General features: G+C 41.3%; 1 protein-coding gene across 2 annotated transcripts in view; it reads right to left on the minus strand.

The window, feature by feature from the left end:
- Positions 1–18,662, minus strand: part of LETM1 (leucine zipper and EF-hand containing transmembrane protein 1) — a 60,940-nt gene that overhangs the window by 35,142 nt on the left and 7,136 nt on the right. For both annotated transcript variants that reach the window (XM_019526109.1, XM_019526108.1), the window contains exon 3: positions 10,324–10,780. In XM_019526109.1, coding sequence (XP_019381654.1) covers positions 10,324–10,780 — 457 coding nt within the window. The remainder of the gene's footprint in view (positions 1–10,323; positions 10,781–18,662) is intronic.

Consider the following 18,662-nt stretch of genomic DNA (forward strand, 5'->3'; position numbering starts at 1 on the left):
ACATTTTTCTCCTTTAAAATAGAATCCATTTTTAAAGTTTGTCTGCAACCCTTTCATATATTCTTGCAACTCACTTTGGGGTCACAACCCACTGGTTGAGAAACACTGCTTTAAGGCACCTGAAAACAGGAGGTGGCCACTGCTGGTCCTCAAATCTGTGTAACTTCTCTTTGTATTCATTTCTGCTTCTACTCCACCACTTCATCAATGCACAAGCTACTAAAATGAAGTAATCAAGATTAAATAAAGGGTTCCTCCTCACAAACTCTTTACATTTAAAAGTATATTACAATTGTAATGAGCCCAACTTTTTGGGGAGTGGCAGCCTAAATGGAGAAGTAAACAGTAATGCTCCGAAGCACGCAGATGCATTACTGACAATCTTGAATTACTTTAAATATGCTCGTAACTGTTTATACTTACAAGCCATTATGGAGTATACAGTATACATAAATCTATCTGTACCAGCAAGAAGCCTATTAACCTGATTTATATCAAGGAGTGGAGCTTTTTTGGGGGGGGGGGGAACCTTCGGCTGTTTTATCAAGTAAATATCCAGGTGCTCAGCAATGGAATTGATAAATCAACAGTTATAGACTGAAAGCCAGTTCTATCCTACAGTTTTTGCTGCTTTTGCTCTGTCAGGGCTGTGATCCGACTGATTGAACTGTACCAGCAAAACCCACTGGGGTAAATGCAGTTTTACCAGGAAAAAATGAGTTTTTGACTGTTCACCTCAAGGAGCTGGAATAAGCTGTATACACATTAGAATTGTTTTTCGAGTACAGTATACTGATAAAACTACCAGTAAAGCACTTTGAGTAGAAATCCGGCTGAAACATCAACCGAAAGGATCACCAAGGAGCAGCGTGTGCTCAGCAATGTTGAAAGTTCAGCCATTTTTGTTATCACATTTACACAAATAGAACACAACCCTGTTTATAAGACAACCTCCCAATAATTAGATTTGATATATGGAAAATGTATAAATTTGATACAATTTCCAGGGTACAGAATCTAAATACTGGAGGTTTGCCTTGAATTTGTCACCCTCCCATTGCTACAGCAGGAAAAAAAATCTGGGGGATCAAGTAGCCCCTTTGCTGTTTGTATCTCCCCAACTTCCCACCGCCCCCTCCTCCTGCCACAGCCCATTCCCCCTTTCCTTAATGTCAGACCCTGCTCTCCCCAAGTACATAAAAATGAGGAGCAAATCTGAAAACAGTATCCTTGAAATTGAACGCGGCTGCAGGATTTTGTATATAGTACACATACACTTAATTCATCTAGAATTGCTAAGTTACTTCTTTTTTTTTTGAAACTGCTGTAAGTTTTAGCACAGGTACTCCATAAACACACATCTGAGCAGCACTTCAGCACCTACTTACATGTAGTACAAACTAGGCAGGATATTAACCCAAAGCCAAAGATTCATGATTTATCATGCAGTTCACTAGACTCACGCACATGCACGTGGCCAGGAATGCAGCCAGGCAGCATGGAGAGCAACCACCTGTTGGTAAGTCTGTGGAAGGGATGATGTGTGGGAGAGGGAAGCGGCATGGAGGGGGGCAGATCAGGTCCCCCACAGTGAGGGAGGGAGTGGGGCAGGGGCTGGGGGCACTGCCCAGCCCAGGCAATGAATGGGACCCCAGGCCAGAGTGGGAAGCAGGATGGAGCCATGGGCAACTTGTCCAGAGGGTGTGGGTGGTGGGGAGCACAGTAGGGAGGGAAGTGGCTCCCCACCACTACATGCACCCCCAAGGGGAGGCACTGCCCCCATCCCAGATTTGTATGAGGGGCAGAGGTGAGCTGCCCACTGTGGGTTTGGGGCTCTCCACCTTGCTGCCTTTGCCCTGGGAGCCATGCACTGGCCATGTGTCCCCTATCCATTTGGGAGCAGTGGCACCAGCAAGTTGTGACTCCTGCTGCCAGGCGGGCAGGGGACACATAGCTAGCGCACAGCTCCCAGGACACAGGCAGCCAGGCGGAGAGCCCCAAGCCCACAGCAAACAGCCTGCATCCATCCTCACCCGAGTTGGCTCCACTCCTAAGTGTCCCTGCGCTTAAAAGTGGTGGTGGCAGCACTTAACTACGGCTCATTTGATGAGCTTTAGTTCAACTGCCCCCCAGCATTTTTAAGCTCAGTCCCAGTCCCTGCCCCCACGTCCCATTCACCACCCTGGCTAGACAGCACCCCCAGCCCCACTCCCTCGCTTTGGGGGCCTCTATCTGCCACCCCCACGCCCCTTCCCCTCCACAGATTTACCTGCAGGGAACTGCTCTCCATGCTGCCTGGCTCTGCTCCTGTAAATCAGTTACTGGGTTGGTATTGGCCAAGAAAATCTTTACCCCTACAGGATTTGAAGCTGACCCCACATCTCATCACTGCTCAGTATGTGTGTGTACTCCAGATCCCTCCCCTCCACAACAAAAGATCCATGTGCTAATTAGCTCCCACTCATGACTGGAAACATGTGTTCTTGTCATGAGTCCCGGGATGCTCCAAAAATGTATATGGAGATGAGACACAGGGCATCCTGGCCTGGCTTCATCTCATGGAGGGCAGGGCCACACTAACCCTATGCACCAGGATGAGAGATGGAACAAAAGAGGGATTCTGAGTGAACTGTCTGAAGCTCCATTTGGTGATGCTTGCCAGATATACATGTTTACCAAATATAACATTGGTGAGGAAACAGGAATCATTGGAAATGTGAAAGAAAGGCACAGATCAGCTATAAGAGTAAAGAAGTAGTAAAAAGGTATGCAATGTACTGGCTCACCATGATCTGAAAAAAAGTTAGCAGTGAGAGAGACTGTGCTTAATGGGCACTGCCACATATCTTACTCAGATGGGCTGCACTAACTTATCCTTGTAGGTACCCACCAGCATGCTTGTCTAATATGGGCCATGTGTTTTATAATCAGGCTTAGTGTTGGCTGCATTTAATCAACTACTGTATTAAATTGTTTTGGTATAGGGGGAAAGGAAAAAAGCAGAGGAACTTTCTACATTCAGATATATGGCATAAGACAATGAAAAAGGCTTTTTTATCATATGAGCAAAAAAGTTTGTACTGGTTAATTTCATTTTTATGCCAATCAGAATATACCGCATAAAACACAAAGGGGTATGTAGCATATTTAGGGTGAAATTCAAACCTCTGACAAGTCTAAGTGAAATGGCTCATCTGCAACCAACAAGACATTAGAGAATTACACTTTCCCAAAGTGCTAGGCAACAGGACATAAAAAGCCCATACAACCACTCTGTAGCTTGAATTGATAATTCATCAATTGCTACAGCTCCCTTTCCACCCTGGGTCCACAGATCTATGCCCTTAATACATGCTGCTTTCAGTCTCAGTGCCTATGGTCTAACCTATCCACCCTGCTGAAGGCAGCTCCATGGAAATTGGTTTCATGATACCCATCAAAACACCCTATGCAATTTCTCACTTTTTGGCTCAGCTCTGCAATGCAGCAGAAACTGTGCTAATTCCACTATGGTCTGATACCTTTAGGGCAAGATCCCTACTAGCCAATTATAAATCCAACATTTTGACAGGATTTTGTTTTGATGGAAGCAATGGTTCAACTATTATAGTCATGTTACTATACCTCAATGTGGTTAGGTTACTTGTAAATCTGCTCATAATTACTTCCAGAGAGGAAAGAAAGGGAAGGCAGAAATATAACTCATTTGCCAGTTTGTGTGAAAATAAGATTTTGCTAAAGGCCATTAACTCATTTAAGTTTTCATTTGCAAAAGCGTGTATTTTTTTCTTTAAAAACACAGAAAACAAACAATAATTGCTTTAATAAAACTTTGCATCCTCAGTTAGCGACATTTCATATCCATTGGAATTATACTGCATTTTAAAAACTGTGTTTTAATTGGCAGGCTTAAGGTGTGTAAACAGACAGCAGTGTAGAACTACAGGTCAGTCAAACCCTTCAGGAGAGTTAGTAAACTCAGCAAAAAGGTCAGCATTTTACTGACATGCTACAGTGATCCAACACACGCATTTCTAACTGATAAACCCTTGCTGTCTCTAGTTGTACACAGAAAAAGAAGCTATACTAGTATTTTTTCAAAGGGCAATAAGTGGCTTGATTGACAAAAGAACTACTACCTCGTGGATTCACTCCAGATGCAATATGCTGCACTTCTGTAAATAAAAAGCTCATTTTAGGCAAGGCCTTTGAAATAGGAACTACACACATTGAACAAAACCTTAAAATTGAGAAGAAAAAGGAAAGTACCAGATGACCAATGCACTGCAAGAAGGACAATTCTAGCACGAAGGAACAGTAGCTGATGAGTCAGATCTTGTTAATAAAACAGAATAACCCTACAAGCTATCTAAAAACAGGACCCAATCTTTCTGCAGCAACATTTCTACATCACTCATCCTCCCATTACTATTTGTACAACTTAACATGACACGAGCACTTGGGCTCTAGGACAGCTGGCTTCTATTTTTGCCTTGTGCTAAGATACATCCCTTAATTTTTCTCACTCTCTTTCCGTACCTGTGAAATAAGGGCAACGATGATAGCCAATGCAATGAACAGTCTCTAACAGAAAGGATACCACATCTGCACAACCAAATTACATACGTGGGTACACACACTGGAGGATTTAAGTCTTGCAAAAATGAACAACACAGACTTAAATTATTTACTGTTTATTTATTATTTTATAAATACTTTTTAAGCACTGCAATTACTGAAGCTGCATGCTAAAATCAGGTTATTTTCATATTTTGCACAGAATTACCATATGTGAACATATGATCATGATATCAGGGGCAGTTTAGTCCAGTGGTACTTACTTTCAGCTCCACAAGCCAGATAAATGGTGTGGGGCTGGTCCGCCAAGCTGGGATTGGGCTCCAGGGGCTCTGCACCAAGATTGGGGCTCATGTTGCACCCAGTCTAGCATGCCAGGCTACGGCCCACAGGACCCCCCAACATATCCATGGGGAGCCCTGGGGGCCAGACGACCCAGCACTGGAAGCAAGATCTGGCCCATGGGCTAGAGATTGAGCACCCCTGATCTAGTCAGTCTATACCCAGAATATTGGCAGCTATCTCATTTCTTCCTACCAGCATAATTTCCACACACCCCCACCAAGTTTCCTTTTCCTTTCCTCTTCTTTTTCTGAAAAAAGACTTCACCATGAACTAAACTGCTATAAAAATATGTGTTCCACTTGCAGATTCTGCTGATGTGGACTATTTAAACACATTTCTCTGAAAAAGGTAGAATTAGGACAATTTAACCATATCACACTCTGTGTGTCCATATTTGCTCAGCTGGTTTCTTTTAATTATGCCAGTTTTAGAACAGTTGTTTTTACTAACTACTAAAAATCTGCATATGTAATAATTATCACCCTATTTTTTCAGAAGATTTTAATGTAGTGGTTAAAAAGGTGTCTATTACTCTCTCAATAAGCATGCTCATTTCTTTCAAAAATTGAAAGCAGTGTCAAAAAAAACTTTTTTTTTTAAAAGTACATCTACTGGTACCCTAACTTTAAGGGAACTCTAATTTCACACTCAAGCATATTACACTCCCTCACTCTTTATTAATCATATACAATTCTTATGAAGAAGATGTATAACAACTACAATTTTTATAAAAATATTCAAAAAAATTATTCTTAGATTTATTTAGTTTTCCAGACCGGGGCAGGCAATTATTTTGGCTGGAGGGCTGCTTAACAAGTTTTGGTGAGCTGTCAAGGGATGCATGGTTGCCATACTGATCACCATGACTGGAAGTCCCACCCCCTAACTCCTAACCTTGACTTTTGCCACTGGAAGTCCCTTCCCTTGCCTCCTCTCCCCATGCAATACTCCTTTTGGGAGGAGGACTGCCATCTTAGAACTCAAAAAAAACCCGAATCATACACTAAAAGGTATCATTTGGCCCACAAGCCGTATTTTGCCTGCCTTTCTTCTGGACTACACTTGTGTATCTGGGTTTTTTATAATGCAATACTCAGATTGCAGAAATAAGAACAACGGAGTATCACATGAGTCAGTCAGCAGCTTTTTCTCCTTATAAGCAGCACAGAGGTGCTTTCCTTACACTCTTCTCAGGAAAGCAAGAAAATGGAAACCAGAAGGAAGTGATTATATGCACACAGAGGAGGATGGGGGAAGAGAAGAAGGAAAAAGCAAACTGTGTTTGCCACCACCTTTTCTTTTGGCAGAACATGGTGTCCTCCCCTGTTGGCAGCCAAAATGCATAAATTTAACTTTATGCAACTATTTAGTTCAATAAAAATCAAGCCCGTAATCACTGACTGCATGCCATGTTTGAATAAATTTAATCCACAAAGAAGAATGTGCTGTTATTTTTGTCTAAGTGACAGACACGTGGACCATTACTAGGGAACAAGATTTTATAACAGATGTCATGGTGTCAGCCCTGACATCTTAATTGCCCAAATACTCAATATGATTCTAGCATTTCCAAAAAAAATACAAATACATTTGTTCTTGATTAATCAAGATACTACACCCACCTACACGAACGGTCAATGTACAATGTGTAGTTCCAGAATTTCATTTAAATATTGTTTCTAACTCAGTTACGTGCATTTAATACAGCTTTTCTCATTGACTTGTCTCCTTCCTACATCCAACCCCAGTTGCTGAGGTGATGCTGCATTTCTACCTTCTACTTCCATTTATATCCTGCTATATTTAACAGCAAACAGCTTACATGAAATCTTGAAGGTTGAAAAATAGCCAATGTAATTAGAAATCCTACTGTTTGATATCAAAGCAATTTTTAAACTAATATTAAAATACCTTGACATTTTTCAACAAAAACTAGTCACCTACAATCAAATCTATTTTCTTTCCAGTTTTAATGTTTATAACAAGTAAATAATTTTTGCTATTTTAAAGCATCCAATCAGCTAAAAATTTCCCAGACAAGTTATCTGCTAGTGTTTAACATTAAAGTGGATGCTCTGCTTTAGAGAGCCAAATCTTACTGGGCAAAAAAATCACTGCACTTCAGAAGTGATGTTTCATGGTACATTTTGAACTAAAGACATATTTCAAGTTCTTTGGCATTTAGGGGCCTAATTCTGAATGGCACAAAGTGCCCTCAGAGTTATGCCCTTTATTCCTTAAGAAAAGTTGCATGCAGTTGATCAGTATAAAAAAAGTCAGCATAAAAAGGAACACTGTTGTAAGCTGAAAGAGCACCCACCGACTTGCCAAATGCAGAAAATGAGTTAATGTAGCTTCAAGCATTAGACCTACCCTCTGTCCAGCGGACAGCCCCTTCTTGCCTACAACTGTCTATCATTCGCTTTATTTTAAAACATGCTTGGTGCACCCATTTCATAGGAGAGATTTTCACAAACTGATTACACAGGAGATAAAGTGACTGTACATGAGTAGTATGGCCAAGGGACAGGGTAGTGACAGGTACTATCCAATTCCTGGACCTGTCAATGGATCTGACACTATCAGGCATTTGAGGACCATTAGGTGTTGTTCTGAAGGTGGTGTCCAAAACATCAAGTGGAAGATTCTTCTTCTCTAATCTTTTCCAATTGTAGTAGTGTTCGATGTTTTTCATACTAAGAGTGAGTAAAGCCAAACTGAAATAAGCCTAAAAAGGCTTAAAAGGGTAACTTGAAGACCTAAAGCCAATGTAATAAAAATAAGCCTTTGGTACAGGGTTTGCATATACGGAGATCTAAATCTCAAGAATCCTCTTATTATCTACCTATAATTCACAAAAGCACCAATGCCCTCATTAAATATAATATTTTCTCACATATCACCATCCCCAACTTAAAATATTTTTGGAAGGCAGAATGTAGGAGAAAAAGATTTTTCCAGAAATATGGCAGACTGTAACAGAGTACTGTAAATCCTCCTGGAAACACAGGGGGTCCAGGAGGTGTAGCATCCCAGGAGACAGTCTAGTCTGGCTGTGGTAGCAGAAGCTTCCTAGTGTGACAAGACAGCAACAAGACTAGGCCAAACTCTTGCAGTAATAAGTCTCTTACTTCTTTACTGCAAGAAGTTCTTTATATAACTGCCTGTAAATAATAAAATGCTGTTTCCACACTATAAGCTTCATCAAGGTCCTGCAGACTGCATGCAGCAGCTCACTTGCCCTCTACCAACTCAGTGGCTCTTCTGCCAAAAGCGACTGCCTCACCAGCAGTTTTGAGAAGGTTAATACTGGACACCGCCCCTTTTCTTGACAGCCCCAGGGAGAAATAGCAGCCATCTTGGCAGTCCTGACTCTCAATGTCTGTTTGCCCTATTCTACACTGCTTTTATTTCAGTAAAGAAAACAAAATCAGCTTCCTCATCTTAAAACATGTACCCCAATTTTGGAGAGCTGATTTGGGGAGTGGTGGAGGTGAGAAACGGCATGTGGGCTGCTAGTAAATATGGTACAAAGATGCTTATAAAATGGATGAGTGACCTTCTGAGCAATTTTCACAAGTTCTTGCAGTATTAAACATCTCAGCTGAAAGATGTCCCAATCTCATACCCAAGGACCTTCCTGGTTTTGTACATGCAAATCAAATGTAAAAGAAAATTTTCTCTTGAATTTCCAGTGCAAATAGCCAACTTAACTACTTATGTACCCATAGCCTAAGAATACATTCATATATTTCTGAAGTAAATCTGAAACACACGACTAGTTAACTACTTTACAGATCTGACAAAACATGCACACATCTTGCACACATCTAGGGCACATCTACATGCACATTAATGAGATTTTCCTACCGTGCATTAAGTTTAGTACCTCCATTGTGAAGTACTAAATTAATGTGCATTAGGCTGCCTTAATGCACAATAGTGCAAGCACATGCTTTTTAGGTGACACTAACATGCAGTAGTCTATTTTACTGCACATTAGCATAATAGCAGTTTTTAAGCGCTGCTTCAGTGTGCAGTAAAATAGGCTACTGCGCATTAAAGCACATGTGTAGACACACCCCATGTCCAGTTTGATCTCAGTCTAACCATCATCCTTGGGGCTTAAGCTCCGAAAGCTACAGGGACACTGCCAATGTCAATTCTCAACTGCCAGAAACAATCATTTGTTATTTTTGTTATTTAAAATCAGTAACTTTATAGTAAAGAAAATTAGTGCATTTTAAAGCTCTTAAAGAGTGTCTATCGACTCTAGATTTCAGAGTATTATTATGAATGACAGGTCACATCATAAAAAAAATCAAACTTTCCTAAAACCTTTTTAGGAACATGTATATTTTTGGTCCTTGCATTAAAGAATCTCAAAAACAAGTTTTTTATATCAGTTGAGAATGTAGCTCCAGTGTCTTGGCACATTGGAATATATCTTTCATGTCAAACTCTGAATTGAAAAAAAAATTTATTTGAAACTAGTCTCATAATTGAAATATATTGCTTCAAAGTGCTTTTGAATTAGTATGTTGTGTGAGTGCATACAAAAAGAATATGCATTTATCCATTCTGTGTTTTACATAGCCTAATAATAATTCAAATGGCTTAGATTTCAAAGATTTTGTTAAACTGTTTTTCCCCGGTATTTCAAATGTTTTTTGTATGTTAGAAAAAACTGAGAAATTATTTTTTTTTCACATAATGACCACTAGAAAAAGGATTATATTAGGAAAAAAACAGTTTACAAAACTTAAAGTGCATAAATACACTAAATACATACTTTTGTCATAAAAACAAGCTAAATTACTTTCTCTGTACTGCACGTGTACAACGGGGTTTTTTTTTAGCTTTCATAAACATTTTGTACTTTGCAAAATAAAAAGCATTAGTCACTAAATTAACAAGTATTTATGCTGTAGCAACATAATAACAAATCAAACACCCTGATGCCACTGTTGAAAAAAAAAAATATATATATATTTTTTTTTTTTTCATGCTACACTAAGCACAAGACATTCCAATTATTCAGGGGGAAAATGAGCAGATAGAATAAGTTTGTCCAGTAAAGTCTATGCTTTAACATAATTTGTTTTCTGTTCCTAAATTTTAAGAAAACCAAAATTCTACAGTTAGGTCTAAAAAGTTAGAGTAAGGAAGAATTAAGTTAAACTATAGATGCATGTACATATTGGACAAACTGGACCATGTACCCCATCCCACCTCCCATCAGCTGCAAATACCAAGTCAAATTTCTTACTTAGAGATACCAGTATATTTTTATACATTTTAAACACAGAGAATACAAGAAACAAGGAACTCACTCAGTTTAACCCAAAAAAGTAGTCTACTCACTCAGAGCACTAAACAATATGGATATGTACTCAGTACCTGTCTCCGTTCTCTACGAGATAAAGTGGTGCCATGTAGTATTCGCCAGAGCATTCTCGCAGCAATCTTTGTGTCAATCCACAACAATCGAAAGCCATGATAGTAGTGCTTCAGTTCATCCACAATCCTCTGTCCAAGTGATTTTTTAACCACCTCCACTTCGGCTGGACTATATACAGGGCCTCCTTCTTCCAACTTCTTGCTTTTATCCTTTAAAGACTTCAGTGATTTTTCCACCATGGAGTCATCATAAAGGGGTCGTGAAGAATGCCACCACTGAACTGGAAGGTACTGGGGCCCCAAAATGCCTATACTTTCATGCGGTGTCCATGAGCCAGGACAACGCGCAATTGTTGTGTACATTCGTTCAGAGCCTTTAGTCCAAAAACTATAATGAACTTTTCTGGAGTAAACGTAAACAGGATGGACACTAATACAACATTTAAAGTGGACATTCCTTAGAGAGGGGGGAAAAAAGAGAGAGAGAGAGAGAGAAACATTTAAGATTTAACAGTTAATGGTAGATGTTTCAAGACCGTTTTACTATATTTTTAGGATTTAAGATCCATATGTTAAATTTCACTTGAAAAAGGTGATTATGTACACTTCATAACATTAAAAACTTACCTACAGTGTTTTTCTGACAACAGTTTTGGTGATGGGGGATGGTCGGGAAGAAGCAAGTGCTTTCTGTTTAAAAGTTAGATGGAGAAATAAATCTAGAAAATCAGAAGCAACTTAAAGCTCTCCATACATCCCATTTGGGCAGCACACTTGCAGAGAAATCACACATTGCTAGATTTAAGGGAAAATTAGTCTCATATAAACCTACTCTTATGAAGTTTCTCCCCTTATCTCCAAGCCTAGATTTTTCCTTTTCCCTAGCTTTTTGTTCTGCTTAAGTTTCCAGGTCAAACTTATCAACCATTAACCATTTCTGCTCCTTTTCTGGAGGAAATTAAATGTAGTCTGAAAAGTGACTATGGAGGCATAGATAAAAAAGAACACTAAACCATGCATACATCACAACTATTCCTTACATTCAAGATGGTCTGTATTTAGCACTTTTCCTATTATTACAAAACACTGAAGTAGTAAATATACTATTAAAATGAAGAAATTTAAGTCACTTCATTCTGTATTTACTGAAATAGAAAACACCATCACTTCTAAAAAACTTAAAGAAATAGCTTTGATTCTTCTCCACAAAGAAAACTCAAAATCAAGCTATTTTATTTGAGGTCCTAATATTTTCCATAACTCAGTTACTCTAAGTATTTGTTTACAGGCATTTCCAAAGCACCTGTCACAACAGCATCGTAGACTATGACTAGTTAGTACAAAGGATAGGATACAAGTCTGCACCTGCAGGAAAGATGGAAACATCCTTAGTTTTGCATGACAGGCATGGTTACACGATGCCTGCTGCAACAGAGGCCTTGAAAAGCACCGTTAGTAGAGCTCATCTGTGTCTTCAGGTTTGTGAGAGTAAAACATGGATCCTTTCTATGGCATTAGTCTTCTGCCAGTTCAGAGAGGAACTATACTACCGCACTACTTAAATCTGTTTGATTCCTCCTATGTCTAGTGGCCAGTAAACATGTTTTTTATTTAACTGTTTATTTTCAAAATTCATTCTGAAATTATAGCAACGTATAAAAATCTGCACACATTAACATTTATTAAGCAGTATGTTTGCTACCTACGTTTTAAAGAAAGTCCAGTCATTGAAACAGTGAAAGTCACTATGCGAGCACCTTCACTAGAATTTGTTGAAATGATAAACTGATTTTTGACAGCAGTAGCTACTTCCACCAGCATAGAGAATTTTCTTAATTTCAGTTCATTTAAAGATAAGGAAGTGTAACTGGATACTGGAAAAGCAGGGTTGTCTTCTGCTTCCACTCTAAAAATCAGAACTGGGTGCAAGAGGATGAGATCTTGAGAGAATGGTGATCAGAAACTACTAGTTATATTATTTCTACAGGCCATACTTTGACTAAAGCCAGTTTTAAATTATTTACATTTACTTTTGTCTGTATGTATCCAGCATGTTTAAGGCAATTTTACTTAAATGCTAAGCTATTTAAATTATTTTTGTGTCTAACTCAGGGGTGGGCAAAATGGCGGATCTGGCTGGTGGCCAGACTGTTTCCCAGCAGCCCCTGCACACATGCCTCAAGCGGGTTTCCATGGAGACCCTAAGCAGGGCCACACTGCGAAAGCCTCAATCTGCTACCCCATGACCCTTCCCCACCACACACTTACCGGCAAGATGCTGTTCTCCAAGCTGCCTGGCTGCATTCCTGGCCAGGTGCATTCTGCAGCTGCACACGGTATTTATCGGTGGCATTATCAGCCACATTGGCCAAAAAAAGCCAATTACCAATAATATTAATTTTCCTTTTATCAGTGCCAAACCAATATGGACCAATATATGCACCTCTATGTCTGGGTACTTCAGTTACTGTATTTACTTGATTAAAAGGCGATGTCTGCCCCCATCCCCCTTAGCATAAGAGGGAAAGCCACTTATCTTGGAAGAGAGTATGCTGCTTCCCCCCACCCCTCCCTCCTACCCCTTCCCACCCATCACACCCCCTCTTACCTTTGCTTCAGCGCCAGCACGCTCCATCCTCACTGCAGCCTGGAGCACAAAGCACAGTTCCAGTCCAGCCCTGTGGCAGCAGTGCCAGCTCTGTGCTGCTGCCACGAGATCAGGCTGGAGCCACAATCAGCGCCCCAAGCTGAAGTGGGGACGCAGTCTGCTGGTGCTATAGCAAAGGTAAGGGGGGCCTCCACACTGCCTGTCCCTACCACCTGTCCCCTGCTGCTCCCTCCACCACCAACCCCCTTATTGCCTCCCACTGCCCCTCCCCTACCTGCCTCGCCAGCACATCCTACCACGTGCCCCCCACCATCTGCCCCATTATTGCCCCCTTCATTACCTGTCCTCCCACCACATGAAGCAGTGGGGAAACGAATTTAAGATGGTCCTCCAATAACTATATTCTATCCATGGAAAATTAGGATAAATGTATGTATAGAATCTAATTATTGTGTGGTGATCTTAAATTCAGGGTCCTCTTGGATTCAGGTAAACAAGATTTGCATATGTTCAAAAATGTAAACATTTAGAGGTGCACCCCTAATTGGTCCAATATTGGATCGGCACTACAGTTGATAATTTGCCCAATAAATGCCCGTGCTTGCGTGTACCTGCAGCACAGCACGTAGGCAGTGAGGAGCAGAGCCAGCAGTGTGGATTGCTGTGTGCAGCTGGTAAGTCTGGTATGGTGGAAAGGGAGAGGGGAGTGGGCTTGGGGGCACAGATCAAGGCCCCCCGTGGTGAGGGAAGGTGTGGAGTTGGGGCTGCCCAGCCAGGGCAGGCACAGGACAGAGATGCAACTCATCGGAGGAGTGTGGGGTCGGGGGGCTCGTCTAGTGCTCATCTGATGGCTCCCACCGCTGCTCACCAGGGAGAGCGGGGGGCGGGGTCTTGTGCCCTGGATCTGCGTGGGGCGGGGTGGGCTGAAGCGGGGCTCTTCCCAGCCAGGACGATCCAGGGGCACACACCCCTCCCCCAGGCCTTCTCAGACAAGTGGCAGGAGCCACCAGACAAGCACCGGAGTGCCAGATGAGTCGTGTGCAGCGGTGGAAGCCGCCCTCTCCCCACTTCCGACACCCCCTGATGAGCTGCGCTTCTGTTCTGCACCCCACCCTAGCCCTGTCCCCAGACCACAGCTGCAGCCCGCCCCATGCTACGCAGATGGGGGAGGGGCGCACACACACCCCCACCCAGTCAAGCTGCTTGTGGCTCTGTCCCGCACCCCCTTTGCCCTGGCTAATCAGCACCTGCCCCATTTCCCTCCGTCACCGCAGCGGCCTTGATCTACCCCCTCCACACCTCTTCCTTCTTCCACACCAGACTTATCAGCTGGACACAGCTGTTCAAGCTGAAGAGCTACATATCAGAAATCAGATCGGAATCAGCCAATATGCATCCTTAAAAATCAGTATTGGCTCCAAAAATCTCTATCAGTGGACCCCTATAAACATTAACTTAAAATGCTCTGTCCATATCTCTAAACTAATATACTACAGTACACAAAGCCACAGGGTTACAAAAGCAGAAAGCATGGATTGTTAAGGGAAACGGATTGGAGGGGTTTTGGGGGGTGAGAAAGACGGGAGAAGGGTGAGGTGGGTTGTGTCACAGGGAGAAGGGATCTTGGTTTGTTGTTAATTTCTTGTGTGCAGGACAGAGACGGAGTAGAGTAAAGAGCACTGTGTGTAATAGAAAGACCAACCCAGGCTCAAAACGGGGAAGGAAAAGGAACAACATTCTGTGGAGCACAAACTAGACTTGATTTCAGCACCTGGAAACTGGAGGAAAAAAATGCCATGGCTTCAGGTCACAAAAAAGACTCTATCTAGGAATAATTTAAACATCCCTGTGCCACTGGGAAAGAGAGGAACTTGTGCCAAATGCAAAGTGTAAATAAAGCAACATTATGAAAAATGCTTCTCAGAAGGCAATGAATTTAAAGACAGTGATGTGGTCATGTCTTGAGCCACCGGAATCAACTGCTTAGTAAACTTACTACTTTTAATCATTCTTATGAATTGCTTTCCATATCTTGCAATGCTGGTATATTAATATTTTCCCTATCGAACTGGGCTTGGAAAAATTGTGTTTTTTAGTCACCGTTTAAATAATATCTGCCATAGGAGAGATCTTTCATTTACAATCCCATTATTTTAAGTAATGCACTAAGGAATATTCAGTGCAAGTGACTTTTTAACCTTTTTGTTTCCAGGTCCAGCTTAAACGCAAGAAATTAGGAATGTCCATTATCTGAAGTGTCTGCAACTTCAGAATCATCTACTAGTATCACCAGAAGTATTGCAACTAAACATACCTGAGGCTGAATTACCTGTATGCAAAAAAGAGACTTTCTTCGTTATGCAGTAAAATTATAGTTTCATAGTTTCTAGGGTTGGAAGGGACCTGAGCAGATCATCAAGTCCGACCCCCTGCCATGGCAGGAAAGAGTACTGGGGTCAAACGACCCCAGCAAGGTGTTCATCCAGCCTCCTCTTAAAGATCCCCAGGGTAGGATCCAGCACCACTTCTCTTGGAAGCTGGTTCAGATCCTAGCCGCCCTGACCGTGAAGTAGCGCCTCCTGATATCTAGTCTAAATCTACCCTCTGCCAGCTTGTGACCGTTATTCCTGGTCACTCCTGGCAGTGCTCGGGGGACCAGGGACTCCCCCAATGCCTGCTGATCCCCTCTGACTAGTTTGTAACAGGCCACTAATGAGTTCATAATAAAACCAAAGTTCAGTAAGATACCGTAGATAAAAAGATTGTTCAGTTCAGTTATGCAATAAACTCTCCTTTTCATCTTGTTCAGAACAGATATTTCACTGACATGATTCAATCATTATGACCAGGTTACACTCCACCCAGCAAAACAGATATTGCTGAAAGGCTTTTGGATACATTGTATAAGAAGAAAACTGAGCAGCGTGCAAAAAAAATATGGAAGGGAAAAGTGTTAAATTTGATGGATAGAGCAATGTACACTACAATCCAATAAAATTTCCTCATGTGACAATGGATTGGTTACCTCTCAGAAACAATTGATGCATCAGGAAATGCCCATACTGCAAAATATGTAAAAATAGCAGCAGTAAAAGCTATAACAAACAGTGAGCAAAATTCAAGTGGCATGTGCGTAGCCTTGTCACAGGTAATGCTGCAGATATAGCAAAGTTGAGAAGATACCTAAAAGAGCACGAAGCAAACCTGAAACTTATAACATGTTGATGCAGTACTCATTTGATGCACCTTTAGCCAAAGATTTAAGTACTCCAGGAATAAAGGAAAACACTGGTGAAATTGCAAAATATTTCCATAACAACCAGTTTGTTTCTGCTTTGCTGAAGGCAGCCGGGAGATCCAAGCTCAGCTCAAACAACTTTCACTTTGGCATTATAGAAAATTTTCCCCAATGTGACCTGCAATAACTAGTTTACCTCACTAACCACAGTTCATAGTTCTAATACTATTGTGACAGGGGCTTGTGGTGCCTAACTTTAAGAGATGCAGGAGCCTGGGAGACTGCCAGCAAGTGCAGGCCAGGGCTAATTGGGGGTCAGCTGACCCAGGGAGCCGACAGGTGAGGACAGGCCCAGTAGATGGAGTGAGTCACTTGACTCGGGAGGAGGGCTGGGCTTATGCCAGTTATAAGCCCAGGCCCTGAGATAAGCCCAGCAGTAAGATCTGGCACCTGCTGAGAACATCACCTCAGCAGGAAGACTACAACTCTGGAGCACCACCACAGAGAGGAGCTAAAGCAGTCTGGAGGTTTTGGGAGGAAGCAAGGGGAGGGTTCCTAGGGACACATAGAGGGGTCCAGAGACTAGTGAGAGGTTAAGAAAAGAGAACATCAATGAGGATGCCATGTGCAAGGCATAGGGCATGGTGTAGGGGAGGAACAGAGCCATACAATTAATGCATAAGGCAGGGACCAGAGTTCACCTGGTCATATTTGAGAGTAATTTGGAAAGCTCTGGAGCATTCTCCCTCATAATAATAATAATAATAATAATAAATAACAAAGCATGGCAGGCAAATGAAGGGGTGACTGCCCAGAAAGTGAGGGCTCCAGGGGCTTCAAAGCTACCCCTGGAGAAGCACTCTGCCACAACTATAACAGTTAATACTAGTGTTTAATAAATCAGTTAGTTGTATGTGCACCATGTTTTGATTTTTAAAAAAGTGTCTGTATCCAAAACATTAAAATTTTGTTTAATACATTTGAAATGGATGCTTAAATTCAAGTTGCCATCTTAATGCAGCTTGCTACAAATATGAGCAAAAATGTAATCTTATCTAGTGAATAAAAATATATATTTCACCATATTATGGTATCCTAAAATGTAGGATTCCTAATTCAAATATGTGAAACTATATATGTTTGTGTACCTAAGAAATATATGTACCAAATCTATTGTAAAAGCTGTATTTAGTTGTAAACCAGTATGTTTAGATTATTGTATCAACCAATGAAAATACACCTTTTTAATACACACACACACATTCTAGAAAATTTGATGAAAAATAAATTTTATAAACAGGCCTTTTGGCATGTTAACTTAAATCAATCCACCCTGGTGGCTAGATATAGTGTCTCACAGGAGTGTATCGTCCTGTTAAAAGTGAGTACCAAATTTAGTGTAAAGGCTCTATTTAAGTACAAAATAGTATGTTATAATGGTTAACAACTACTGAGAACTGACTTACTTGTTCTGTTTTTACGGGGGAAAAGGTACAAATGCTAAATACAATTGAAACAGAGTATATAAACTAACACACCCTGATGCCACAAACTGCAATTTCAACTTCTATGCAAATGTGCACATATGGCTAAGTGTCCTATGTGTGGAAGAGGTCCAGGAAAGGAAGCTACTTGCTCAAGTCCAGTACCTTCAAGAGAAACTGCTCATAGGAGAGAATGCTACCACCTTACACACTTTGAAACTGTATAGTGCAGCTCCTATCTTGTGACCTGTAGTGGGCTGGAAAAGCATGTTCACCTACTGGCACCCTGGAAGAAGTGCACAGAAAACTCAATGACAGGCAGGGCCTGAAGCATAGGCCAGGAGCACACAGGCCAGATAAGTTTGATAGGAGAAGGCAGAAAGATAAATCTGTACTACAGTACTGATATGTATAAACCACCTCAGAAATCCCATCTGTCAGCAGTTATGGATTGCTGTGTACGTGTTTAAATACTCCACTGGCATACACATTTCGCCATCTGCTTTACTAACAAAAACCAAGCACTAGTTTTCCCTGTTCTATTATTTTATTATTATTTAACAGATGTATCCAGGAATGGACACCACGGTTCTACCAAAGAAATCTGAACAGCTTGGCTTGTTTAGTCTAGCAAAATGCTGGCTGAGAGGGGATCTGTTTGCTGTCTATAAATATATCACGAAGCTAAATGCCAAGCAGGGAGAACTACTTAAAGCTAAATGACAAAGCTGGCACAAGAACAAGTGGGCAAGAACAGGCTATAAATATTTAGGCAGAAGACTAAAGGAAAGCTGCTCACTAGCAGAGGAGCGAGATTTTCAAACAGCCTTCAGGAAGTGGCAAACAAGCTACCAAATTATGAGATAGATTTTGACCACTGTATGGGAGGGATTACACGATGCAGTTCTTTGGATTTAATGCAAGAGGCGCCCTTCAGTCCCATAACCCTAACCTGGCTGGTTACAGACATTAAAAAAAAAAAAGAAAGAGAAAAAAGGGGGGGGGGGGG

This window comes from Gavialis gangeticus, unplaced genomic scaffold (assembly GCF_001723915.1).
Source record: "Gavialis gangeticus isolate Ggan-Ray unplaced genomic scaffold, GavGan_comp1, whole genome shotgun sequence".
NCBI lineage: Eukaryota > Metazoa > Chordata > Crocodylia > Gavialidae > Gavialis > Gavialis gangeticus.